The following is a 27,701-nucleotide window of genomic DNA, read 5'->3' as shown; positions in this document are numbered from 1 at the left end:
ATATCACAACATTTTGGTCACCCTGAATGTTCTCCATTGTTCCAATGCTACGCTTCAATCTACTTAAGAGTAGCAATAGACTTATGAACCTTCACAGTGAGACCACTTCTATTCAAGCATTAACTATAGCTGATTTCTAGTTGTGCAATAAACTTCAGCAGGGGCCAGCATAATCTACATCTTCTGCTGGCAATTCACAAATAGTTTTGGAGAGAACTTATCCTATCTTTTGAATTAAAAGCCACACAACTACAATTTACAAACACACAAGACCATCTCTTGTTAAGCTGATACCCATTTTACACAAAAAACTATTTAGTACTAAAGCAGCATTTAAAAAAAATTAAAATCTTCAATTCAATACCCACCAGTTTCCAAATACCAAAGATCCTTGCAACAGACTTGATTGTTCCAGGCCTTCCTGTAACCATCTCTTCCACTCCAGATGTAAAGACGAGTATGAATGGCAACTGCACAGTGGCCAGCTCTTGCCCTGGGGACATTATCATCCAGTGTGTCCGAAACTACAGGTGTCCACATACTGATATCTGTCATAAATATATCACTACCTTCATTTGTGTTGCCAGAGCAAAAACTAAACAGTTTTCTACAGAGTTTAAAATACATGCAGTCAGTACAACAGTAATTAAAGACTCTAAAATTCAAACTTTTAAAAACATTTTTTACCAAATCAGACCATAACTAATGAAACTAGAACTTTAATTTTCAGGCAAATATATTTCAAGTTGCATAATCACACCTGTTGGACACTGTGCCATTCATTATCTCAGAGGGCATTTTTCGACAATATAGATTTTCAACAGATCATCAAACATGCTAAATATCTTTTTAAAAAACACTCAATTTCCTATAGAATTAACCAGCTTTTATATGAACTACTCTGTGAGTGCTGCATAGATCCACGGTGTACTTTAAACAGAGGATACCCATTATGAACATGTGATTAATGGAAACTAAACCATCTACTAGTCCTGAAAAATTCACCGACTCGGAAGGTAAGATTAAGTGGTCTATTTTCTGTAATGCAACACCAGTATGTTCTGTTTATACAACAGCATGGAGTGTAAAAAAAAATCTTGTTGCAGATTTTTTTCTCTTAAAAAAACCTTAATTTTCGCCAAATTTGGGCAGACTTACTAGTGCAGATGTAGGGAGAGGCTGCGGAGTGAAGCGCGTGATGACATCATATGAAGCAGCCTGAAATCGTCAAAAGACAGGATATAAACAATTTAAACTTCCTTATTAAAAAGAGCAAATCATATTAAAACAAACGGAAGCAGGTGGTTTGCAAAAATAATAAACCACGTCTTCCCTGACAGAATGGGGGAAAAATTTGCTTGGTGGAAACACAAGTCACCGATCTACACTCCAAATGTGTTGTATAAACAGAAATAAACTCTAGGTGCAGAAACAGGTTGAATGCAACATGGAACAGATACCACCCAATTTATAAAACATTGTTAATATTCAATTTTGCCACAGGCTTCAAGTTGCCATGATATTATATGTAGATCACAGCTTTATAAATGCAGCGAATTAATACGGATGGAGAAAATCTATGGGAGTACTCTCTGTTCAAGGTACTCCACACCCATCGATAATAGATATATCTTTATATAATAGTTAGAACTTTTATAATAATCTAAAAAGCTCTTGGATTCCTCCATGAAGATTCAAAATATTTATAACTATTATTTTCATCTTTAGCTGGAGAAACTACTTTAAACAGAATTCTCTTTTAAGTAAAGTATCTCCTAATCCAATAAAGTTATGTGTGAGAAGATAATCATTATACACGTGGAAGATTGAGGGAATGATTAGTTTTATTAGAAAATAACATCCATTAAGTATACGCATGATAATCACCTTCTTAAAGATATCTACACTCTAAATTCATTTTTGACATTCCTTGCAATGTATTAGCAGTAACTAAGCATCTTATCTGACTTGCTGAGCATCATAAAGCTTCTGAAATAAATGTCAATGAGACGGCACAGAAAATGTTTTAAATAGCTACATATTAGACCCACATCAAGTTAGTAAACTATGATACTTAGCCAAAACTACATCCAAATAACATTTTTTTTGAATGCTTATACACTTACTTGGTACTAGAAGGATTCATATTGAATCTACATGCTAATGGATAAATATTATTTTATTCGGCATATTTTTATTTTTCCGAATACAAGTTGAAATACATAAACAAAAAATTCCATTTATCAGTAAAGAAATTCCATTATTATCCCTCCAAAGTCTATAATTTTGCCGACCAGCATATTTTCTTCCTATAGATATCTAATCTTAAGGATTAATTTGTCCAGATTGATATACTCGCGCTGTGGAGGAAAATAAGGTAGTTTGTGCAGACTGTAAACCATCAATTTACACACTTTCACATGGTTCTCTTATGAATTACAATTATTTCAACCTTTTTGGATTGAGACCATCCATTGTAAGCCATGTATAGTAATTTATGCAGATTTATATATAAAGTACATTAATGGGCATCATTAGTAAGTACATAAAAATAAATGTAAAACCTCAGCAGCTATCTTTGGGTGTTGCAATGTGCAAACAATAGCTGAACATGAAAAAGGGGAAACTGCAGTTTTTTTTAAATATATAAAAACTTAATAGTTGCCCAAATAGGAAACTCAAGAAACTGACCTAAATTTAAGAAAGCAAGTGTATTTGTGCACTTCCATTCCTTTTCATGAGTGGCAACTTTCACATCATCCATCACAAGTGGTACCCAGCCACCAAAGACAAACATTCTAAAGAAAAGTAAATACAGACAGAAAGTAACAATTTGTGCCTTAAACCATTTACAACAAAATTGTGCATTTGTATTTGAAAAACAGATATATTAGACTTAACAGAGAAAACATAATTAGTAATGGTTCATGCTCTTCAAATACAACAATATAGCAAAAATGGAACAATTTGGACAATTGATCTTCGATAGCCAATAAAGATTTAAATAAATACAGAATTATCAGAGACAAATACAAATATAGTTTATGGAAACTAAAAGACCACTAATAAAATACTTCTGGCATCCTAGTTGGGAATGCATTACGTAACAGGTGAGATGTTAAACAATCACTATTTCATTCGAATAATGAACAAATGTTTATAAACAGATTATCAGGTAAAAGCAGTTGCAATATCAGGCAGCATTTAAAATATCTTTAACAGGTAGTTAAAAAAAAATCAACCTCTGTATTTGGGATCAAAACCCATGACTGCCAAGTCAATAGATTTATATATTGCATGATGTAACCTTGCTGTAGAAGACGTTAAATGCTCTGGGTGACTTGTGCAAAAAGAGTTTTACCAGGATGACCTGCTGTAATGATCTATGGGTTAGGCACTGCCCGTCAGTCAAAGGTTTAATTCCCAATCGATGCCGAGTTATTTAATGTCAGCAGGATAGCACATGACAACCCTGAGCTAGGTTTTTAAATCAAAAGTGCAAATGTTTCCATTCCTGACTACTATTAGTGTGGCCCCTGTTGCATGTGTGCGTGTGCATATGTGAGAGAGAGTAACGAAAGAATAAGGTTTGTGGCCACATTGTCAGATAGTCTGCCAGCATCTATCAGCTCGGTTCACATATGAAGAGTTGGGACAAAATACTAGAGGGCTGACGATGCCAGTGGAACTTTATCCTAGCATGTGTCTGCTCGCACCTTCAGGAGTCCAATAAGAAATGCATCCTAAAATTCAATCATTTCAATACTGTATAAATAGTATCACTTCACCATGTACTGTAAAGAAAGCTGCACCTATCTCTCATCCTCTCAGTACATCATCCGCAGAATTACAGTTGCTCATCCACCACAGAATTTCTCCTACCATCGAACAAAATTTCTGGCCAAGCTTCACTGTTAGTAGCACTTACTTATTCCCAATGACAGTTGCAGAGTGCAAACTTCGAGGAAGAGGTGTAATTCCCTTGGTTGCTGGTTTATTCCACACCAAGCTTTCTAAAATAAATGAAAGCACAAGGAGAACTATTTACAAGTTCACATTTAACATTTTGAACATCTCTGGCAATCAAGTAAACAATGTCAGATAAAGAAAAATAACACCATTTAATAATAGGTCATTTTAATGTTATTTACAGCTGACAATAATATCGGCTGTTTTACTTCAGTGGCACTATACAAATGTAATTTTGTTGTTATTGTTATTGAGGAGGAAATTACCATAGGAAAACAGAAAATGTTATCATTTTTGTACTTGATTTACACATCAATTTACAATTCAGTGTATTTCACCCAATCATGTATTTAATAAAAAAAGTAAATAACCTATACATGTAATCAATTGTGGACTAAACAGATACAGAAAATGCATTCCAGTTTTGTCTCTTTACAGGACATGAAAGGGACTTGAACAAAAACTCTTATGAGACAAGGGTTGTCATTTCTGGAGGACACTTTCTAAACTTTGTGTTAGCGTCAGTCTCTAAGTTCAGTAAGGTATAAGTCCAGGTAAAACAGCAAAGATGAGTCTTCATCCATTCTCAGATAAACTCCAACTCAAATTCTACTGCACTGATCAGATATTTCCAGTTTCATACATTAGTAAGAATTAGATTGACCGTTTTTAAAATAAATGGATCTGTGGAAACAAGTTCAGTTGGTTGTGCATATTTAGATTTAAGCCTGAAATAACAACAAAAATAACAACTTGCATTTATGTAGCATCCGTCATGGAGGGTTGCATCTTAGAGTGCTTACAACATCAACCCAACATAATTTGCACTTGATATATGTCCATTTTTGAAATTCATGGCTTCTAGTGTAACCTAATAAAGTTTCATTTCCAGATATAGTCCTGACCCGGAAAGGGTTAGAATGACCAACATGTATATTCTCCTACGCCACTTCCCATCTGCCTCAACAACCTACAACCACACATTTTTATAACATCACCTTAAATGTAAATTTCATGATTAAATCACTTGGAAGTTGCACTTTTCGAATGCTTAAAGATGTTGAGATAGACAAAAAATATATAGCATACATACCCACATCAAGTAACCAGAGATCACCAAGTCTGCATCCACTCATCCCTCCATAAATGATCATCTTTGGTTTTTTTGAATCTTTAAACACAACTGCAGTGTGAGATTCTCTTGGAGGGGGTGGAGTACCGTGTGTAACAGGAATGTCCCATCCCACTACCCCTGATCCAGGCCTAAGCTCTATTGTGTATAGGTCATTCAAGTACCTTCAAAAAAAGAGAAAGTAATGTGTATGTGCCAGTGTGAAGTGAAGAGAAGATTCAGAGGCCCTTTTCCAAAGGAGAACATTCAACCATCAAATCAGTTCCACCTATTTATTAGATCTTTTAATCCTAATGCTCTACCTTTGGCCAAATACTTTAACGCCTCTATTAAGGTCTATCTCATTTTTAAACATCCTTATTGATGCTAACCTTTTTGAATGACCAACAAATAACCAAAGAAATAATAAAATAGAATAGATTTATGCCATAAATCAAGAAATATTCAATCAAACATTTATTTTGTAGGCCAGCCAATAACATTGGCCACCACTGCTCTACAGCTTTCCTGGGCATCTTTCCATTCATTATTTTAATACCTCAAATCTCCCACTAACCTCTTCTCCTCTAAGGAATATAACCCCAGTCCATCCAGACTCTCATCATAGCTAACCCCCTTCAGACCAGGTATTAATCCAATGAATTGTCATTGAACACCCTCCAAGGCTTGTGTATCCTTCCTAAGATTAGGTGCCCAAAACTGAACAGTACTTCAAATGAGTTCTGAACAAAGCTCTATTTAACTGCTAACCCACTTCCTTTCCCCATTAACTATCCTGGAGCCCTTCCAGGAATCCTTCACTTTACTCATTTGAAAACAACATTTATTTCACTATCCCACACATTACTCCTTGCTTGAGAGCTATGGAAAACAGCCAGATCTCATTCAATGCCATTCAATGCTGGGCTATACAACAGGTAAACAAGAGCACAAAGGAAGTACCTAGCATGCCCTCTTCACCAACCCTTGATGGTTTGGCAAACATGTCAGTGTGTCTGCCGTGTTAAAGCAGAAACCACACTCTCAAGATTTCACTTCAATTTGTGATGCATTCAAATTTAGAATAATGCTTTACATGCAGACAGGGAATTATTGCTTTCCTTGTGTGTATGTATGTACTTTAAATATACCAAATAATTCAATTTTTTTCCCTCCATCTTATGATTATCGAGTGCAGGATGTTGCCAATACTGTAAGGATAGCAGGGGGGGAGTCAGAGGAAAGAAAAGAGAAAAGCAAGCTTAAAACCTTAGAAAACTCTTCATATCCAGAAAAACATTTATAAAAATTATTTTTCCGTAAATAGCACTGTTAAAATTAGCAACAAAGTCCTAATGAAACTCCACTCTTTTGAATGCCTAAGGCAACAAAGCACCACTGAACTTGATGGTTTGCAGAATGCTGCCTCTGCTTACGGTGAACAGAAAATACTGCTGGCACTGTACTGGAAACAAGGATAGTGAACAAACATGGTAGTCACAAGGCATGCTCCTATCTCTGCAGATAATGAAGCAATTTCACAACCACTCACATCATCATGTGGGAAAGTTACTGTAGCAAAAGCAAATAGAATCCAAATGTTTCCCAAATCAAATGCATTATGACGAGCCAGTTCTGCTGGCTTACACAGAACATGATGCATTAGCTAAACTGGTCGTGCAACTAACCTGCTCTTTACCAACATTAAAAAAATCCTGTTAAAGTTCTGTTAATATCCAACTATTAATGATGTAACAATTTTGCCAGCAGCTCTGAGTAGCTCAGTGATGTTAATAGAGTTAGGTGTTAAGGCTGTTTCTAATTGGTCTAACAATAAAGAATAAGGTCAAATGAACATAAGAAATGCTAGACAAGAAAAGAACAAGGTCCATCTCGTTCGCCTTCCACCTTCCTGGCGGTCACATGCACATATGTCCTGAACTACCTATGTACTGTATCTCATAATGTTATTTCCTAATATCGGCATTAGAACGATGCTTCATCCAGTAAATTATTGCGGAATAAAAAATACAGTATTTACTATGATTATACAGAACAGAGCTCAATACCTTGGAATATTATTCTTTGGGTCTTCACTGTCATTGGCCAGGCCACCAAATAAATAACACTTATTACCAACCAGACACAAGGTATGACCAAGGCGGGGACAAGGTGGTGGACCGTTTTTAGGAGGTTTCGGTTTGAGTTTCTTCCACTCCCATCGGCTTGCCTGTAATAAACACACCAGAATGTCTGCAATTAAATAAATAAGAAAACGCATTTGGACAATGGTAGATTCCAAGTGTATCTGCCCCACTATCGGTGGGCTGCCTTTGAGACATTCTGAACCCTGCTCTCTGAACTCTATCCTGGAGTCCCTCCGACTCATTTGTTCCCTCCCGTCATTCAATGTACATCTTAAAACGTACCTCTTTAATCATGCTTTCAGTTATCCTTTCCCTTCCCCACCCTCAGATCAGGTGCCTATCTAACTTTGTCAAGCGCTTTAAGACGTCCTCCTGATGTGAAAGGCACTATATAAATGTAAAATGTATTGTATTATTATTCCATCAGATAAGAAAAGCAGCAAAGCCAGGCAGGAATTATAGTTATTCCATTGTTTTCATATTGTATCCAAAATACTAAACAGTTGAAGAGATTAATTGTGATTTAATTATGAACCTCCTAAACTACTTCTACTTGACAAATTCTATAAACTGTTTAACTCAGTGGATTGTAATACTGCACAAGAGGTTAGGAATTCTCTTACTTCTATCCAATGAGAGCTGTTAAAATTTTGACAATAATAATCCTTATTGTAATGATTCTCAATCCACAACTCTGGTATACAACAACTTGCACTTATATAGCGCCCTCCATGCAGGGTAGTGTCTCAGAGCGCTTAACAGTGGCGGAGCCTGACTCCAAGCCATGGGGGGCGGTAGCCATAAGCACAGTCGAAGAGGAAGGTTTTCAGGCGGGACTTGAAAAAGGGGAGGGGTCAAGGCAGAGGGATTGGGGGAGAGTTTCCATAATTTGGGGGCATAGTGGCTGAAAGCGCAACCTCCGCTGGTGGGGCAGAGGGTGCGAGGGAAAGCAGGAGGCCTGTGCCAATCGGGTGGTGGATTGGGGAGTGAGGAGTTCGGAGAGGTAGGGATTAAGTAAATGGTTTAATCTCACCTCACAATAATCCAATACTCCAACCATAAATCAACACGCTGGTTCCCTTCCCAAGATTCTTTTATACTTGCTATTTCTAATCCACTGGCTCTTTCTTAATTGCCTTTTTCTTTTTAAAGGAATATCCTATACTTACATTTGATATAACATCTTTCACTGAAGGGGATGTATCAAAGCACTTCACAGGATATACTGTCACATGTGCATTTTGTAAGCGAATGCGAAAGCCAATTTTGAACACAGCAAATCCCACAAACAGCCATGAAGTGAATAACCAATTTTATTTGGGGGATTGTTGCCCAGGCAACCAGAAAAAACTCCCTTAGCTTTTTGAATAATGCAATGGGATCTTTAGCATCCACTTGAACGGGCAGACGGGACTTCGGTTTAATGTTTCATCCAAAGGATGACACCTCCAATAAACAGTACACTCCCAGCACTGCATTGGAGTGTCAGCCTACTATATGAGTTCTAAATCCTGACACGGGGATTGAAGGTAAACCTTCCAACCCAGAGAAGAGAGTGCGACCACTGGAAGTCTGCTACATATTACTGATGATCATGGCATTTCATTCAAAATTATTTTTGCCTTTCAGAATCAAGTTGCAATAAATTCTCACCTGCAGTTCATAAAGATCGTTGCTATATTTTCCATATTCCACCATTCCTCCAAACACAAGGATCCTGGTCCCATCACAGATAAAGCCATATGCTGCACAGCCTGGTGGGATATCCCCTCTAACGGCAGGGATGAACCATTGGTTTGTGACTGTATTAAAAGAGTTAAAAAATAGGGGTGGGGGGGTGGGGGGAGGATAGTGTTCACTGAACTATATAAAGCACTTAACGTTACGAGGCACACATCTATATTTTATAAGCTAACCTAAATGTAAATGAATGTACTTTACCATTTTATATTTCTATTTGTAAGAATGCTTCATCATCCTTAAAATTGGCGAAACAATGGTTCTTTATACCCCATTTATACTGCAGGAAAGAAGTTTTAAATTGCTTCCAGCAGTAAAACAATTTGGAGCGTGAAGCAAGATTGATATTATCAACTCAAAAAATCACATTCACCATGGTTGCGGAAAGTTATTCATAACTGAGTACATACACATAATTCTGCTCACCAGAATCATACTGGTGTTATTTTTTTCTAAAATGTTATTAAAGAGCTAGAAACACATTCACTTATTTAATAACATTTTTGAGCAAAGGCCATATTGATTCACTTCACTGTCTGCAATTAAATGCAGTAATAAAAATACATTCCCTGTCAAAAATCACCTTATTTTTCAAAATACATATTTTCCGTACCATCTAGAATCTTGATTATCTGTAAAATTCTAAAGAATTATGTAGTAAAGGTTGAATTAAAAATGTACAAACCCAATTGATTGGACCATTGGTATGTCATTGAGCCATACAAGTCCAAGCGGTCACAATTTTACATGGAGTAGAAATGGTGCATTATAAAAGATCTTTAAGCAAAGAAGAACAAAAATAATCTGATATCTAGTACCCAAAAATGGGTACTTTTTTCTTTACAAAGTCAGATTTATCAGAAAATGCTCTTTTTTTAAAAAAAAAGACATTTAATATACCTACTATTATGCTATCATTGCAGTTGTGGACTTATAAAGTGAAATCAGAAAACTCTTCTTCACTGAAAATGAATGAAGAATGTGGAACTCTACTTCACAAGTCCACAGTTGCAGAAACAACGTTTAAAAGACTTGCGAGGCTTGAGAAGTAGTGCGATAAAGGGATGTGGTGAAGTGGGAAAAGGGATTACAAAATCTGCAGTGATCTAAAGATGGTAGGATCATTTTGCTGATTCCAGCACTAAACACATCTGTGGTGACACCGGATGTCGTGATGTAACATTTGCAATGACATCACCAAACCCTACGTTACAGTCATTCGGCTCTTGGAATGAGTGCGTGCAAAGTGCAGGAATGCTCCTGGAGGCCCATACATGGATCAAAACAGGTTGGAAGAACTGAACGAGGGAAGACCGGCTCCAGAAAGTCAGCTCCTCCCCTGTTATCCTGCAATTCTTGCAGCCACAGAACGCAGCCTCAGAACAGGAGAGAAAAAAGCCACCACTGTAGTACAGTGCTCCCCACGTCTCCGGCACCATTTCACAGCAGAGGGCGTCCTGTGCAAACACCAGATCCTCTAACCAAGAGTTCAAAAGCATATTTTTTTGGGGGGGGAAAAAACTGGCGAAATACGAAACAAAATGTGGCATTTCTCATGATAAGAATGTGATGAATGACAGCTTCGGTGCACTACAATACATTAAGTCCTTTAACGACTACCACAAGCACAAAGAGGCAAGCGATCGCGACTGTATCTTTTATTATGGACCCCCACCCCCTCCAACTCAATGTGACAGCCCGGTTCGTCATTCTAAAATATTTTTTTTCGCGGCCAAGGAAAGGTGTGTGTGTGTGTGTGTGTGTGTGCAAATCTCATTCAATTCGCGGAGCGTAGCTCAAATAACGGATCCAAACTGGGTGGAGGCACATTGCTTTTATTTTTGATACCCTTTTTAAATACTGTACTGCGTAGCGCGTGTGTGTGTGGGTACATATATATAAAGATGTATAGAGACAGCAAGAAAAAGGAGAGAGAGAGAGAGAGAGGGACGGAAGGAGGGAGGAGGAGGGGAGGAGGAGGAGGAGGGGACTGTTTGCTTGTGCGAAGAGAATTGAAATGCAAAGAGAGGAGGGATCAGGAGCGGCGGCTGAAGTGCTGTAAACAAAGAACAAGCAGCGCCGCCCCGGGAGTCCGCGGCTCTCACCAGCCGCTCGCTCGCTCCTGGAGGCTCAGCTCACAGCTCACCAGCGCAGCAGCTCCGCCTCTCCTCTCTCCCCCCCCCCCCTCCTCCTCTCCCCCCCCCACCTCCTCCTCTCCCCCCCCCCTCCCCCACCACACTCCCTCCTCTCCTTCACCGCCCACTGTCAACAAAAACACGGCCGCCCACGAAGGCGACTCGACCGGGAGGGAGGGATCGAGCGTCCGGGGCTCGGGTTGAACTCCCAACCCTTAACCATACCCCCCCCTCCCCTCCCTCCCCCGAGTGACTGTCCGCGCGGTGTGTGTGTGTGTCTCTCTCTCCCCCCCCCCCCACTCTCCTGTTCACCGTCCCCCGTCCCTCACCCGCGCTGACAGCCGCCCTCCCTCCCTCCGCTCCCGCCGGCCCGGCCTCGAGCTCCACCGGCCGCTGCTTCACCGGCGTCTGCCCGTCGCGACGGCGGCGGCGGCGGCGAGAGCAACTGCGACGCTCCGCCGCCGCCGCCGGGAACGGGATTACCCGGGGTTCCCGTTCCCCAGACCCACGGCGCCTGACACCCGCCCCCTTCCCTCCCTCCTCCCCTCCCCCTTTCCTTCCAGCACCGGCACAGCTGCCGCTAACTCGGCGCCGCAGACGACGACAGCCTCGCCGCTGACAGCGGGAGCGACCCCCGAGTGCGCGGGCTGCCGCCCGGCCCCGGTTGCCCCGCCCGCTCCGCCGGGCCCCCGCGCTCCGCTCGGCAGCTCTCTCTCTCTCTCTCTCTTTTTTTTTGAAACTCCGCCGCTCGGCGCCAATCGGCAGCGGCCGCCATCTTGAGCGTTGGCACGGACGGGCGCTCGGTTGCCGTTTTCCTGACCTGTGTTGTAGACGTGCAGCTCGTCCACGATGCCCTCGTTGCCGCCGCCGAATATGATCATCAACTCTTTGATCGCCACGACGCGGTGACCGTGCCGGGGCCGCGGAACCGGCCCGGTTGCTCCGGTTACCCGTCTCCATTTGGGAGAGGGAGCCGCCATCTTACTACACCCTCCCCAGAGTGCACCGCGGCAGCCGCTCGCCCGCCCCTCCCGCCCTGTCCCAGAGACCCGGATCAGTAAACACAGCGCGAGGAGAGGGGGCGGGAGGGGGGGAGGGGAGGGCGACCCCCCCACCACACACCCACACACACACCCACACACACACTGTCATACATCACTGCCCACATCCATCGCCACCGCCGCCACCACCACCGACAGCCGTACGTACATCAGTCGCAGCGGCGCCGACAGCCAACGCCGTCGCAGATCACCATCGCTCGCCATCACCCACCACCACCCACACGTGCGGGTCGTGCCGACGGCCAACGCTGTGACAGATCGCCATCACCCACCACATGTGTGTATCATGGCAACAGGCAACACTATAGATCACCAGCACATGTGTGTATCATGGCAACAGGCAACACTCATAGATCACCAGCACATGTGTGTATCATGGCAACAGGCAACACTAATAGATCACCATCACCACCACATGTGTGTATCATGGCAACAGGAAACACTCATAGATCACCACCACATGTGTGTATCATGGCAACAGGCAACACTAATAGATCACCATCGCTCACCACCACCACCACATGTGTGTGTCATGGCAACAGGAAACACTGCCATAGATCACCATCACCACCACATGTGTGTATCATGGCAACAGGCAACACTAATAGATCACCATCGCTCACCACCACCACCACATGTGTGTATCATGGCAACAGGAAACACTGTCATAGATCACCATCACCACCACGTGTGTATCATGGCAACAGGCAACACTAATAGATCACCATCGCTCACCATCACCACCACATGTGTGTATCATGGCAACAGGAAACACTCATAGATCACCATCACCACCACATGTGTGTATCATGGCAACAGGCAACACTAATAGATCACCATCGCTCACCACCACCACATGTGTGTGTCATGGCAACAGGCAACACTGCAATCGATCACCACCATAAAAGTGTGAATCTGAGACGCGGTGAAACTGATCACATCGTCAATATGCATCAGAGCAACCTCCACACTGCAGTGGTTCAACACCGACAATAATAAATCGTTCCAGCGAGCAATATATATATATTTTAAAAAATGGTTCAGTGAACAAAGAGAAAGGGAGATGCATGAGAGGGATTGCAGCCACACATTTGTGTGGATGAATGCATCAGGACAACATCAACATTAAACTGGATAACCAGGAATAATATACTGTATATAATCAGATAAATGAGAAATGGATGAATAAACAGAGAGATATGATACCAAGGAGAGCCTGCAGCCTGCACATTCAGTATGACTCGGTGTGCTCACAAGGACAAAATCTTATTGAACAGCGAATTATGTATTTTACCAATACTATAGTGGTAATAGTGAGATAGATTTTTTTAAAAAGGCTATTCATTTTAATATACATGTTAGTGCTATTTTTTTTAAATAAAGTGTATTTTAGTCAAATATTGTCCTCTTGTTAGGTAATGCTATCATAGAACCTTGATCTTGCTTCATAGTATTCCAGTTGGAGCGATAGTCAGACCCCACCTGGAGTACTGCATTCAGTATTGGGGACCACACCACAGCAAAGATATATTGGCCTTGGAGGGCGTGCAGCGCAGGTTCACTAGAATGTTACCAGGCCAAAAAGGGTTAAGTTATGAGGAAACGCTGTGTAAACTTGGATTGTATTCGCTCAAGTTTAGAAGATTGAGGGGTGATTTCATAGAAGTTTTTAGGATGATAAAGGGATTTGATAGGAAATAGCTTTTCTGCATCTACCCTATGTTGGGGGAATGCAAAACAAGTCTTAAAATCAGAACCAGACTATTTAAGAGTGAATTTAGGAAGCATTTTGTAGGAATCTCTCCCCCAAAAGGTCGTGGATACTGGATTCATCCACACCTTCAAGAAAGAGATTGACAGATTTTTGGTAGGTCGGGGTATTAAGGGATATGGGGAGAAAGCGGGAAATTGGATTGGAAACTCTAGTAAGGATATAGATCAGCCATGATCTAATTAAATGACGGGCTGAATGGCCTACTCCTGTTCCTATATTCCTATGAATGTGAAACTACACCAACAAGCTTTGCATCCTCAAAGGCAAAAAATGGTGATAAACCTGGCAGCAAACAGCAACTGAAGAAATGAACCAAAGATTGCAAATTCTAATATAAAAACTCACGAAAACATAACTCTTGAAGTTCAAATAAATCAGTCAAGGATCACATGTGGTTTATAGTTGACCTGTTTCTGATGATATCTGAATCTTTTAATTGAATGTCAACCTTTCCGATGATATATGAATCTCTTAATGGGACGCCAATGTTAATAACACCCCTAGATACTGTATACAGTATGTGACAGCCTCTCTAGCGATGCCAGAAACAAATGAGAAAAAAAATCCCCTTTTAGTTGGGAATAATTTCAGGTTTTCTGAATAGGGGACTTTGATTTAACAAGTGTTACCATAGCAACAACTTTCGTAATCTAGCGATAGATAGTGCTGCAAAGTGTCAGACCGCCTAGGATTTTCTCTTTCAATAATACTGTAGTCCTTGGTATCTTGTAGCTCAGTGGTTATAGCACTCGCCTTGCAAACGAGAGACCTGGGTTCAATTCCCGGCAGGGCAAGTTTCCTTACTCCACCGCCTGATAATAATCCCTGAAGAAAAAACTATAATAAATTGGTCACTTCAATCTATGACTGTTTGTGGGACACTGCTGTGCGCAATTGGCTGTTGCGTTTCGCCCACAAATATACAGTCAATTCACTTTAGACTCTAATCTGTGAAGCGCTTTGAGACATCTAGAAGACGTGAAAACCGCTATATCAAATGCAAGGATTATTATTATTATTATATAAGACCTCGCCCAACCATCAGGAACAGAGTGTGTGAAAAAGCCCTCTAGGTGATGTTTATCAGTAGCAATGGGTGTGGTTCCAGTACAGAAGAGAGAGCCCAGTAAATGAGACTCCCTTGTAGCTTTATTCATTCTAAGGAACATTAAACCAATTTGAGAATCCGAAAGCACAGAACATACATGTTTGGTTTGGCTGCAAAGTTGGGCAACGCCATGCCTGTTTGACATGTTGGGAAGTGACTGGTTAACTAAGTTTGAGTTACATGCCCTCCAAAGAAAACCACAAAACACATCGAGAATTTTTTTTTGAAAATCCAAGAATTAAAAAAAATTATCATTTAACAATGTGGTAAAGCTTGTGTTTCATACTTTACCATGTTAACCCACGGTTTAAGATTGCCATGGTGGTTTTTGGATCTCTTCCTAAGTAAATAAGTCGAGTAAGCCACTGCGTATTTCAATCAATCTCAATCCAGTGTGGAAACAGATAAATATTCATACAAAAAAACCCTGAGAAACATGCCTCGAACCTCCCCCCAAAAAGGATGGGTGAGATGCAAGGGTGGATTTACAGACAGTTAAACAACAACAACAACAAGATTACATTTGTATAGTGCCTTTCACATCGGGAGGACATCCCAAGGCGCTGGAAACAACGGGACAGAGTGAGAGGTTTGAGATGATGGGTGTGTTTGCGAGATCCCTGCCTACGGCTGAAACATCCCGAGTAGCATTTGCAGAATGCTGGAAAGGAAAGGAAAGAAAAAATGCAAAAGCAAGATGTGGATCTGGAATTGGAGACCGCTTGGGAGACATCTGGTCCTCATTTACACAAGATCTCTGGTTGCTCACGTGTAAAGAGGCCAGCATTCCTCAAAGCAAAAGAGGAAAAAAACACACACACACACACTACTGTTCTGTTTCGTGGTGCTGACCGACTCTCCCATCTCAACTCTTTTCCCCCCCTTCTTTCCTCCCCCCCCCCCACTCTCCCTTCCCCCCCAAAAAGCAGTTCATCCAACGCAATTTGCGCAGATATTTTCAGAGGCTGATCAGAGACCAGACAGAAATAAATCTGGCAACCACTCTGCAACTCGGATCTGGAAAGCAGTGCTTTGCTGACAGAGGTACGTGGAATAACGCTTTGGTGGGGTTTAACCCACGATCCGCAATGTCTGCATTTAACAAAGGATTGTAAACGGAATGTAGAATAATAGTAATAATCTTTGCTTGAATGCAAACAAGCTCAGCCTGTACTTGCATTGTTTATTTAGTTCCCTCCCCGTACAGTCACCTCCTTGAATTCCGGCTTCCGCCACCCTATCTATCTAGTCTATCTCTATCTATCACTCGAGTTATTTGCTGACACACTCAGTTTGAGATCAGAACCATTGGGCTGCCCGGGACACCAGCAGGGAGTGGAGCTGAGCAAGACACAGGCTCAAGTAAAGTCACTGGACACAATACATTGCTTAACGTCAGCAGCCAAATATTCTACCCCACATCAGTCACCTCCAGGACACAAGGGAAGTTCATCCAAGTTTCTAAATGGCATTTCCTCTCGTTACAGCTTCGGTGCACACAGAACAATCTGTTAGGCACTTTAATAGGAGGGCATTCCAGTCTCACAGTGGGGATCAAGATCAACCCTATGATTGCTGTCACTACTCAATTGAAAAGCCACTGCGTGCAGCATATTCACTCACAAGTTTATTCATGAGCAGTGTTTACTGAAGATTCTGTCTGTTAAAAAAATAATAGGATGGATCTTAATAACTGGTTGAGGCCAGGGTCTGAGGGCAGATATCACACCAATAGTTCAGAAAGAGCTGGATCAATCGCACTGGGGGAGGGAGCAGTGGCAGATTTCTGGTTGTTTGATGAATACTTTGACAAAGCAAAGTCAACAAGCAGTGCTGATCTCTGTATCTGAACTAGCTACATGCAAAAAGCTAGACAGTGATATGTTTTACCAAAGAAATCAACAATGTCAAGTGGTGTGTGATACTTGATTTTGGTTATTCGGGAGGTGGGGGTAAGTGGGGTCTCCTGGACCTGAACTGGCTCCAAGGTGACATGCTTGGTAATGGAATATTGGACTCAAATTAATCCTGTGGTGGTTTCGCCTTGGGACGTCCTCCTGATTTGAAAGACACTATACAAATGCAATGTAATTTGTTGTTTGTTGTAATCCGATTACTGAGCCAGGTGAGTCCACAGACCTCCAGGGCGCCGCTGATGACAGACCAGTCATCCTGGCTCATCAGCAGGACTTGGAGGGATAGAAGGAGGGCAGGGATTCTTCCCATTCTGCTCTTGTTAACTCTGCAAGCCAATGCCCTGACAGGTATGGTGTTTCTTGCTGGACAAGAAGCACAAAGATTCCCAAACATTGCTTTCTGGCAAGCTGTGCATTTTTAGTTGGATAAATTCCAGCAGTATCCCTACGTTCACTCTGGTATCCCCAAACCTTGGCTCTTATCAATATGTGCCTAAGTACCTCTGGTAAGGTGAGTAAGCTGGGTGTATCCCTCCAGGGGAGAGAGATCCCATTCCATTCGAGACAAGGCAACATCCATGTGTAGGTGGCATGCTTGGAACTCTCAGGTCTGTTTAGGATACTCTTAAGCATGGTAATGGGTTTCCTCGTGTGTCAGACACATAGCTGACGAAATAACACTATCCTAACAATATTATTAAAACATTCTTTTCAATACTTTTGGTATAATCATATTGCCAGAACATGAAAATGTGCTTTGAGTACAAAACATTTACTCATTAAAAATGCATAGCTTGCCAGAAAGCAATGTTTGACTGGTATTGAAAACATTTCAATCTCGGACTACCAAGATTGCAATACACTCTGCTGCAAGCAAATGCAATTTGTGTTAGGCTGCAATTAAACTTTATTGAACTAATGCTTTTCACCCAGTTACATAAGCTGCACTACTTAAAATATTTCTCTGCCTTAATATCCTGCAGATCACACCATTGTGAAAGGAAACTAAAATGTCAATTATTAGAAGAAGTAAGTAATGAATGAAGCAGTATTGTGTGTATGAGTATTGTATATAAACTATCCTATGGTGGAAGAGAGTAAAAACGGTCTTTGTGGGGTAAGGCAAAGATAAATGAAATACACAGCTTCTAAAGTGAATTGAGTGGAAACTATAAATGGGTTGAATTTGAAACAGTTTGATATTCCATATTATCCTAGCGTTAAAATATTAAATTGAAAGAAAATGCAAGTGAAGAATAGCCACTTGTTATTGAAGGGTGACTGGAAAGAAAGGGATGAGAGGGGAGAAAATTCACTGTGGGGAAAAAACACAAAACTTTTCTAGTTTGTTTAATAATGAAAAATATTTGATTTGAAAAACAAATGTGTTTACAATAGGTTTTTTATATTTGTGAGGTTCTGAACATCATTTTAGAATTTCATTTGTCAAAGTGGAAGAACATTGCTATGTGTTGATTCATTTTGTGTTTTTATATTGTCTAGTTAACCAAGGCCTGCTTTTACTAGTCATTGTGACATTTTGTGTGGTTCTATATAACAAATTTCACAACTTGTCATCACATCAGACAGTACAGTCAGGTAAGTGTTTTCAATACCTCTGTCATTCAATAAAATCATTGTAAACTGTAAAATAAGAGTAGGCCATTTGGCCTATCAAACTTAAGTTCACAATTAAATTATTTTATGCGTTGATATTTTTAAGGGATAGGGATTTCATTCTGAGAATGTTTCAAGAAAGAAAGTATTTCAAATCGATTCCAATCCAACATTATTGAACACTTGGGTAGCGAATCTATGAATATAATTTGATCATGAAGCACAAATTTGGTCCTTAGAACTGACAGTCCTATTCTTAAACAGATAATTGCCCTGTTATGTTTTGATGAAATACAATGTTAACATTTTTATGCAGAAATATGCTATATTATCCAGCAATATGCTCCAAATGGTTAGAACTGCACGAGGAGAAGTTCTAAAGCAGATATTTGCCCTGCCATGTTTTGAGAAAATCAATTGGTAAAACATTAACCTCTTTTGTTCCAAATATTTAACTCTGAGAAAAGAAAAATATTTTTTTCTGTACCATCTTCCTACTCATTTATAAATGAGGAATTAAGAGACAGTTCTGCACTCACATTCCACTTTAAATACCTGCTTATATCATTATCTATTCTTAGCTTTTTAAAGACCTGGATAAAGTTTCCAGTTAAACATTGATTTAATGCAAATAGTGTTAATAATTCGACAGGCAGTGGTAAGAGTATAGTGTTTATTCCACTAATATCAAATATATATATAAAACAAACTGTAAAGTTCAACAATCTGTATTCAAATCATATAAAAACAAATTTGTTTACAATAGGCTTTTGATACTTGCACTGGCTGCCTATCCCAGAGAGGATCGATTTCAAGATCCTCACCCTTGTATTCAAGTCCCTGCACACCTCTGCACTCCCCTACCTCTCTGACCTCCTCTCTCCTCAAAACAGGACCCGTTGCCTTCGTTCCTCCGGATCTGGACTCCTCCTCGTCCCCCGAGTCTTCCGCTCCACCCTCGGCGGCCGTGCCTTCAGCCACTATGCCCCGAGGCTCTGGACCTGCCTTCCTCACTCCTTTCGCCTCGCCCCTTCCCTTCCCATTTTCAGGTCTCTTCTGAAGACCTTTCTTTTCGACTGCTCCTTTGGTCACCTTCCCCCCCCCTCCCCCTGGCTTAGTCCCGGGATCCGTTACTGTAAAGCGCTCTGAGACGCCGTCCGGCGTGGAGGGCACTATATAAATCCAAGTTGTTGTTATAACCATAAAAAAACACAATAGTCCGCACCATACAACGACACAGATATACAAATCAAATAATTGAGAAACAACAGCATGCACTCAGGAATTGCTCAGTACTCCAGACCAAACAATAAGCCCGAGAACGCACCTCAACGTACACAGCAGAGATCAGCTCCTGGAAATCCCTCAGGGACAACTGATTCTATAATACAAACTGTAATAGGGACTGGCATCCGGTAAACCCTCGGACACAACCGAACCTATAAAAACAATACTTAATCACAGAACTATCACACAGAATCACAGAGAGTGGCTCCTGTAAACTCAACAGAAACAATCAGCTCTTAGCCCAGCACCTCACTCGTGCTGCCTAACCTGACTTCTGTGTTTCAAACGGACCAACCACTACTACTGTTATTACTTCTCTGCCTAGCAAACAGAACTGAAAACATACTACCCACTATTCCTTCTCTTTCATTTTTAGTGGTCGCTTTCTTACTGGAGGTAAATTCCCTCACCCCTGTACATAAACATAGATACAGTAGAATCGATATTGATTCCACTGGGAAGTGCACTGACCGTCTACACAACTTCAACTATTTCAAAGTTACATCTTTCTTTTATGTGTTTCTAACTCCACCTCCCCTTGTCACAGAGATAGCCCCCACCCTTCGCAGGCTGCTTTGCACAGAGAGAGAGATATGGACAGCTTCTGGGCAGCCTTCCACAACCTGCTAGTTTCTCAGCCTCGAGATGGCAGGTGTCTGAGGCTGTAGCCTTTTCTTTCTGAGGTCCATTGTTCTTACATCTATGCTCAAGGACCCGATTGCTCATTATCTCAGAGGAGTGAACATCTTCCCAGGAAAATATGAAATGTTAATCAGAAGTCTAGAAGACGTGAAAAGCGCTATATCAAATGCAAGGATTATTATTATTATAATCTCAGCCTGTCCAGCAAAGCTACTTTTAACCATTTAACTATCAAACCTTGCGGAACATTTAGTTGCTATTTGAAATATACCCAAGGTTTCCTGAGGTTGTAGTTGGTATATTTCAACAATTGGTTCAGTGAATATTCACCACGTAAAGCTCTAAATCACAGCATATCCCTGGTAACTCTTCCTAAATCATTTTCAGTGCCCATTTGAAGATATTTACTTTGTATGTATAACTGGAAGAAGAATAGCCAAGAGGCAGAGTGACCCAAATTTGGACTTTCTCATAGATTGGAGTGATGTGGGCTTGCATTCCGTATACAGAATTCCTTTTATCTTTCTCAGTCTGGAGATTGCTGAGTGTCACAGACCTAAAATAAAGGGCAAAAATCAATTTACAAAAAGTGGCATAATATTTAGTATATGGTTATAACTTGATGGATAATAATTCTGAAATGAATCTTTATTCCTCATTGCATTTAATGAAACTGATTCTATGCTTTTGGCGCAGATAACTCTCCAGCTGTCCATAACCCAATCCATACATTCAAACAGAGGAAGTCTTCTTCAGAAGATCTTATTCCTATTATAATATGTGCTGCAGAAGAGCGAATGGGAGGTACTATAGCTACAATCAACAGCATCTACAGCAACACTAATGCCAGGATATTTTTCTATATAATCGCACTTAGTGACTCTCTTCTTCATATCAGGTGATGCACTTTTCATATCCATTTCTTTGTTGACATTATGGGAATGTTTATTTCCAATATAACTGGGGCAATGTTCATAGAATCATAGAATTATACAGCACAAAAGGAGGTCGTTCGGCCCATTGTGACTGTGTCAGCACTTTTAAAATAGCTATCCAAATCAATTCCACTCCCCCGCGCTCTCCCCATAGCCTGCAAACTTGTCCTCCCCAAAGAGAAATTACTCCCTTCTAAGTGTTCTTTCGTTTCATCTGTAATCAATTTATATATATGTTTTAAAAAAACTATATGCCCTTCCAAATATTGTGCATAACTAATGAATTTGAAAGAAACTCTTACCCTTTAGAATGTTTCAGTGAGATTGCATGAACAACTCTAAAGCAGTGAGACATGTCACCTCTGCTCATAACTTGTTTGCAGGACAAAATACCATTAACCATATGTGGGTGATTCCCATCTGTGTTGCTTTTTGTCTTAGAAAATGGATTGAAAATACCAAACTGAAACATATCCAGTACAAAATACTGGAATTCAATCCTGCTGTACTGAAAGGGAAGATCAGACCTGACTCTGCCAGACCAGAGTTACTGCAGCCGGTGTGTATTAGTTGTGGCTTGTATCTATTATATCATAGTTTATTAAAAAATGGTTCTTCGCATATTTTATTTGTTCTCTGTCAATTAATGACAGATAAATCTGATCTTACATTTCCAATTCACTATCTTATTGACTACCATTGTATGAAATGCTTGATTGATCCTCCAAATACTCCCATTTTTGAATGCTTTGCACATGCTGGTACTTTATATTCTACAGAAGCATTATCAACAACTTGTTACATTATTGTCTTTAGACATACAGTGAAAACTAGCTTCATTTTAGTCTAGACATATAATCAGACCTAGCTACATATTAGTCTTAAGACTTACAGTCAAACCTATCTACATTATATTCTAAAGAATTTTAGTTAAACTCAGGAAAACAGCAAATTCTAGAATGTAATCTCTTAAGAAAAAATATATTTTGTTGAATATTTTCTGTTTAGATTGATTACAGAATGCTTTTTAGCGAAGGAGATGTAAGTTTATCAGAATCAATCTATTTGAACACAGAAGTGCCTCCCCATTTCCTTGAAGTATTGTGTCTTCACCAAATCCTTTTCTGTTTCAGCTAAACTTTGTCCGATATTTTATTCCACTTCTTATTCATAATCATGAAAAAGTGATATACTTGGATGACGATGTTATTATACAAGGTACATGAATTTTCATTTTGTGCTGACAAGTGTTTCAGACTAAATGCTGGCATTGTACTTGAGCCCCGTACGAACCCAGCGTCCCAAAGGTAGATGACTGGGAGTTTTCATGACTTACATGACTTGGATTCCTTAAGGAATCATGTAAAGAAATAATCGAAATTTGATGCCCCCCCAACCACCCCATGAAACACTAATACTGTTCCTCAGTTAGTATAGTCCTGCTATTTGAATAGAGGTATTGCATTTAACAGGTGATGTCCAGGATTTGTATGAGTCCATCCTACACCCAGGCCACGCTGCTGCCTTCTCAATGGATTGTGATATGACCTCTACCCACGAGATGGTTAGGAGTATGGGAATGCAGGTGATGCTTGTAATCTAAAATTAAATTGGTATGTTTGATAGTAAAGCATGCACCCATACTTAAAATGTACTTTTATTTACAAACTTACTTCCTGTAGCCTGCATGCCTTATGTACGTAAAAGTACAAGTGTTTATGACACATCAATTGTAGAGATAATCTAACTACAAATCAAAATATTCTCCTTCCAGAACACGTATATGGGACATCTGGACTACAGAAGGGCAACAGTCAGAGATTTGGGGATAAATCCTACCACGTGCTCCTTTAATGTTGGTGTGTTTGTTGCAAATGTGACTGAATGGAAACGACAACGCATTACTAAGCAGTTGGAAAAATGGCTGCTATTAAACGTAGAGTAAGTCAATTGTCATAAACTTGAAGTTATTATCAATAGACCATGTATATATTTATTCAACATTGCCTCTGATGGGCAAAGATGCAAAGAGATCTTCAGAGATGTGTGGTCAGTAGCTCAGAAGATAGACCTACTGTGTCAAGAACATATTAATTTTCTATATCCAAAGCTTAAGATCTTAATGTAATTTTGTTGTTGTAGTTGTTCACTGTCAAAACTCAGATCCCTTTCAGGAACTGACGGTAATGTTTCGCTGATTATTAACCAACTCTCTAGCAGTGAAATAGCCTGGACTATTTTGATTTTCTTATGACCTTTGCTTGTTAGGATTTAAACACACTCACATGGGAGATCATGCATTTACAGTTGAAACTGCGCTCAGTAAATTTTCCACATAATCATAAACACCGGCCTGCAGGTCATGGGTTCTTGTTTAAAGCTGGAGATAGTACGCGAGTGCATTTTTTCATGTTTTCGGGATACAGAAAGTCATCTTTCTCCTTACCTGAATGTTACACTTTTCAGATAATGCTCCAATCTACTCTGTCCAGAAAGAGGATGACAGAGTTCACTAATACATGGAATGTTGCTGTCAATGCAATTCTTATGGTTATTTCAAACCTGTGTCAGTGACATCTCCTTTCATCATTTATGATTCGCTTTCTTAATCCGAAAGTTAGACTTTGAATTGACCCTTCTGCTTTTTATCTGTGCCCTCACATTTGAAATGAAAGGTTGCAGCAGTCTTTTCACCGGCCACAAATCACAGCGTACTGTTTTCACATGTGCTTTCTATATACTTTAACATTAAACTAATTTTTAACCAGGGCCACAATAAATTGTTGTGCACAAAGAACAAAATGAAGCCTCTGCCACAATGCTTAGGAGATCTGAGAGTCCAGTCAGAAAGGGTGGCATTCTATTTATTCTGTTGGTATTGGTTTTCATTTTGTTGCACTAACATATTTATTGGGAGTTAAATAGTCACATTTTTAGGCCATTAAAACATAAAATAATAATAAATAATAATCCTTACATTTGATATAGTGTCTCATCAGGTCATTGTGACATCTCAAAGCGCTTCGCAGTATATACTATAAAGTGAATCGACTGTATTTTGTGGGCGAAATGAGGACTACAGAAGGGCAACAGTCAGAGATTTGGGGATAAATCCTACCACGTGCTCCTTTAATGTTGGTGTGTTTGTTGCAAATGTGACTGAATGGAAACGACAACGCATTACTAAGCAGTTGGAAAAATGGCTGCTATTAAACGTAGAGTAAGTCAATTGTCATAAACTTGAAGTTATTATCAATAGACCATGTATATATTTATTCAACATTGCCTCTGATGGGCAAAGATGCAAAGAGATCTTCAGAGATGTGTGGTCAGTAGCTCAGAAGATAGACCTACTGTGTCAAGAACATATTAATTTTCTATATCCAAAGCTTAAGATCTTAATGTAATTTTGTTGTTGTAGTTGTTCACTGTCAAAACTCAGATCCCTTTCAGGAACTGACGGTAATGTTTCGCTGATTATTAACCAACTCTCTAGCAGTGAAATAGCCTGGACTATTTTGATTTTCTTATGACCTTTGCTTGTTAGGATTTAAACACACTCACATGGGAGATGTGTCAGTGACATCTCCTTTCATCATTTATGATTCGCTTTCTTAATCCGAAAGTTAGACTTTGAATTGACCCTTCTGCTTTTTATCTGTGCCCTCACATTTGAAATGAAAGGTTGCAGCAGTCTTTTCACCGGCCACAAATCACAGCGTACTGTTTTCACATGTGCTTTCTATATACTTTAACATTAAACTAATTTTTAACCAGGGCCACAATAAATTGTTGTGCACAAAGAACAAAATGAAGCCTCTGCCACAATGCTTAGGAGATCTGAGAGTCCAGTCAGAAAGGGTGGCATTCTATTTATTCTGTTGGTATTGGTTTTCATTTTGTTGCACTAACATATTTATTGGGAGTTAAATAGTCACATTTTTAGGCCATTAAAACATAAAATAATAATAAATAATAATCCTTACATTTGATATAGTGTCTCATCAGGTCATTGTGACATCTCAAAGCGCTTCGCAGTATATACTATAAAGTGAATCGACTGTATTTTGTGGGCGAAATGAGGCAACAGTTGCGCACGGCAGTGTCCTACAAAGACTCGTGGATTGAGCGACCAAACTATTATCATTAAATAAAGTGGTTGGAGGAAACCTTCCCAATCGAAAACTTATATTAAAAATGTAAGACTGTTACGTCTAGAATCTCATTTAGGGCTTCTCTTTCTTTCACAGGGAGAACCTGTACAACAGTGCATTGGCTGGAGGTGTGGTCACGCCCCCTATGTTAGTAGTGTTTCATAGGAAACACTCCTCTTTGAACCCTTTATGGCATATTAGACACCTTGGTAAGAGCACATTTCCAGCTTTGTTCAGCTAGTTTATAGATCAAATACATGTATAAAGTAAATGATAAATGGGCAAATATGATTTGCTGATTACTAATGAAAAGGGTCAAAATCCTTACTGTTACACCAGTTATTTGATGTAATTTCACAAGGATCACCTTCACCACGGGTAACAAGGTCTTGATCTATCATCATGTTACAAAAGACAAACTTAACTTGGTAAGTCGTATTAAGTCGGCCGAAACAACTTATGTGAGTTTGCCCGTAACTCATATTAAACATTATGGTCCCAACTGATGTGAGTTATGCAAGTTTACATATATAGCTTGAGTGGTTGGACTAAAATTATATGTCACATATTTTAATTTTTTCTGCAGCTATGGTTTTAAAATAATGCGTCTCTGTAATCTAAGGAACATTTCTGAAATATCATCATAGGAAGCAGTCAAAAGCTGACAGGAACTGCCTAGTTATCATTTTTATAACTATTGTGGTCAGTAACTCAGAGGCAGCGTTTAATTGAATGTGTAAAATGGCCAACCTCCAGGTTATCAGGTCACCAATGCTGTTGCTTCCTGTGAGTTGCTGTGCTATTGCCATGTTTCCTGCAGAGCCCAGGAAATGATGTTAGCGACACTTGAAACAAACACAGGAAACAAGTTCTTGACCAGTCACCACATACACATTAACAACTGCATTAATGAAGTATAGAATGTGCACTTTGTACTGCATTTGAAACAAGTGCAGGAAATTAGGTCTTGAATCCTTTGCATTTCACTGGGTATTTATGATGAATGCAATTCAACAGGATTTAACATTTTGCTAGGTCAGAATTAAAATACACTAGAGAGGAAGAACTATGTGCATGGCAATACAACCAGCAATCGTTTAACCAGTTTGAATTTATAATAATCCTTGCATTTGATATAGCACTTTTCACATCTTCTAGATGTCTGAAAGCGTTTCACGGAATATACTGTAAAATGAATTGACTATATATTTGTGGGCAAAACACAGCAGCCAATTGCGCACAGCAGTGTTCCACAAACAGTCACGGATTGATTAACCAAATTATTAGTTTTTTGAGGGATTATTATCCCCGGAAAAGTGATCCGCCAATTGACTAACAGCTGGGTTCCTAATTACTGGTAGGTAAACAGAGGCTTGTGGATTAAGGAGACTTGCCCCACATTTCGTCCTGCCGGGAATTGAACCCAGGTTTCTCGATGGCGAGGCAATTGCTTTAACCACTGATCTTAAACATTATATATCAATTTAAGAGAAACAAATCAGTTTTTAGCATATATCTACTTTGAGATTAGAATAAAAATAATTGAGATCTGACAAAAAATGCTTGTAATATATGCGTTACATTGGACAATTACTATGGATTTATATCAAATATTATGTGGTTGTCACCTGCCCCAGCAGCATTTAAATTTTAGTAAAGACTCTGAACAAAAGATAACTTTGTTTTTAATATGTTAAGGATTAATATTAATTAGCATTAGAGATTAGCGATTTTATTAAATTCAGGATATACTGGTATTTGGAATCCTTTAATTGCAGTTACAGAATATTTAAATATATATATTTTTTGAATAATAAGTTTCCATCATGTTTTGTAGGGTGGAGTCCTGATACAAGATACTCAGAACGATTCCTTTCTGAAGCAAAACTGCTGCATTGGAATGGACGATTTAAACCCTGGGATTATCCTGCTGCACACATGGAATTATGGGAAAGGTGGTATCTTCCTGATCCAACAGAAACATTTCGGCTTGTCCGACCCAACATCTAACACTCACAGTATAAACCTAGGTTTGGAAGACTTCATATATTCTTCAAATTCAACACGCTTTATTGGTGTGATGCAGCTAAAATAATGCTGTTGAT

General features: G+C 39.8%; 2 protein-coding genes across 4 annotated transcripts in view; one reads left to right on the top strand and one right to left on the bottom strand.

The window, feature by feature from the left end:
* LOC103179826 (host cell factor 2) overlaps window positions 1-12,108 on the bottom strand; it is a 33,572-nt gene extending 21,464 nt beyond the window's left edge. The window contains exons 1-7 of one of the 3 annotated variants that reach the window (XM_007895296.2): window positions 11,923-12,108; window positions 8,881-9,029; window positions 7,150-7,310; window positions 5,063-5,265; window positions 3,929-4,013; window positions 2,692-2,798; window positions 369-548 (exon numbers count right to left, since the gene is read on the bottom strand). In XM_007895296.2, the coding sequence (XP_007893487.1) occupies window positions 369-548; window positions 2,692-2,798; window positions 3,929-4,013; window positions 5,063-5,265; window positions 7,150-7,310; window positions 8,881-9,029; window positions 11,923-12,082 (1,045 nt within the window). In that variant the 5' untranslated portion in view covers window positions 12,083-12,108. Of the gene's footprint in view, window positions 1-368; window positions 549-1,158; window positions 1,219-2,691; window positions 2,799-3,928; window positions 4,014-5,062; window positions 5,266-7,149; window positions 7,311-7,509; window positions 7,584-8,880; window positions 9,030-11,922 lie in introns of those variants that run through there. The other 2 variants (XM_007895297.2, XM_007895298.2) reach the window with 2 other exon arrangements.
* A 3,918-nt stretch (window positions 12,109-16,026) lies between these two features.
* glt8d2 (glycosyltransferase 8 domain containing 2) lies at window positions 16,027-27,668 on the top strand. Its single transcript, XM_042335865.1, has 10 exons — window positions 16,027-16,089; window positions 17,945-17,990; window positions 18,465-18,560; window positions 21,204-21,405; window positions 21,884-22,001; window positions 22,576-22,660; window positions 22,915-23,027; window positions 23,217-23,383; window positions 25,693-25,805; window positions 27,434-27,668. The coding sequence occupies exons 2-10, from the start codon at window positions 17,972-17,974 to the stop codon at window positions 27,604-27,606; spliced, it is 1,086 nt and encodes a 361-aa protein (XP_042191799.1). The 5' UTR covers window positions 16,027-16,089; window positions 17,945-17,971; the 3' UTR covers window positions 27,607-27,668.
* The last annotated feature ends 33 nt before the right edge of the window (window positions 27,669-27,701 follow it).

The sequence above is a fragment of the Callorhinchus milii genome, unplaced genomic scaffold, assembly GCF_018977255.1.
Source record: "Callorhinchus milii isolate IMCB2004 unplaced genomic scaffold, IMCB_Cmil_1.0 Scaffold5, whole genome shotgun sequence".
NCBI lineage: Eukaryota > Metazoa > Chordata > Chondrichthyes > Chimaeriformes > Callorhinchidae > Callorhinchus > Callorhinchus milii.
Note: the sequence above shows the minus strand (reverse complement) of the source record. Positions and strands in the feature narration are given on the sequence as shown.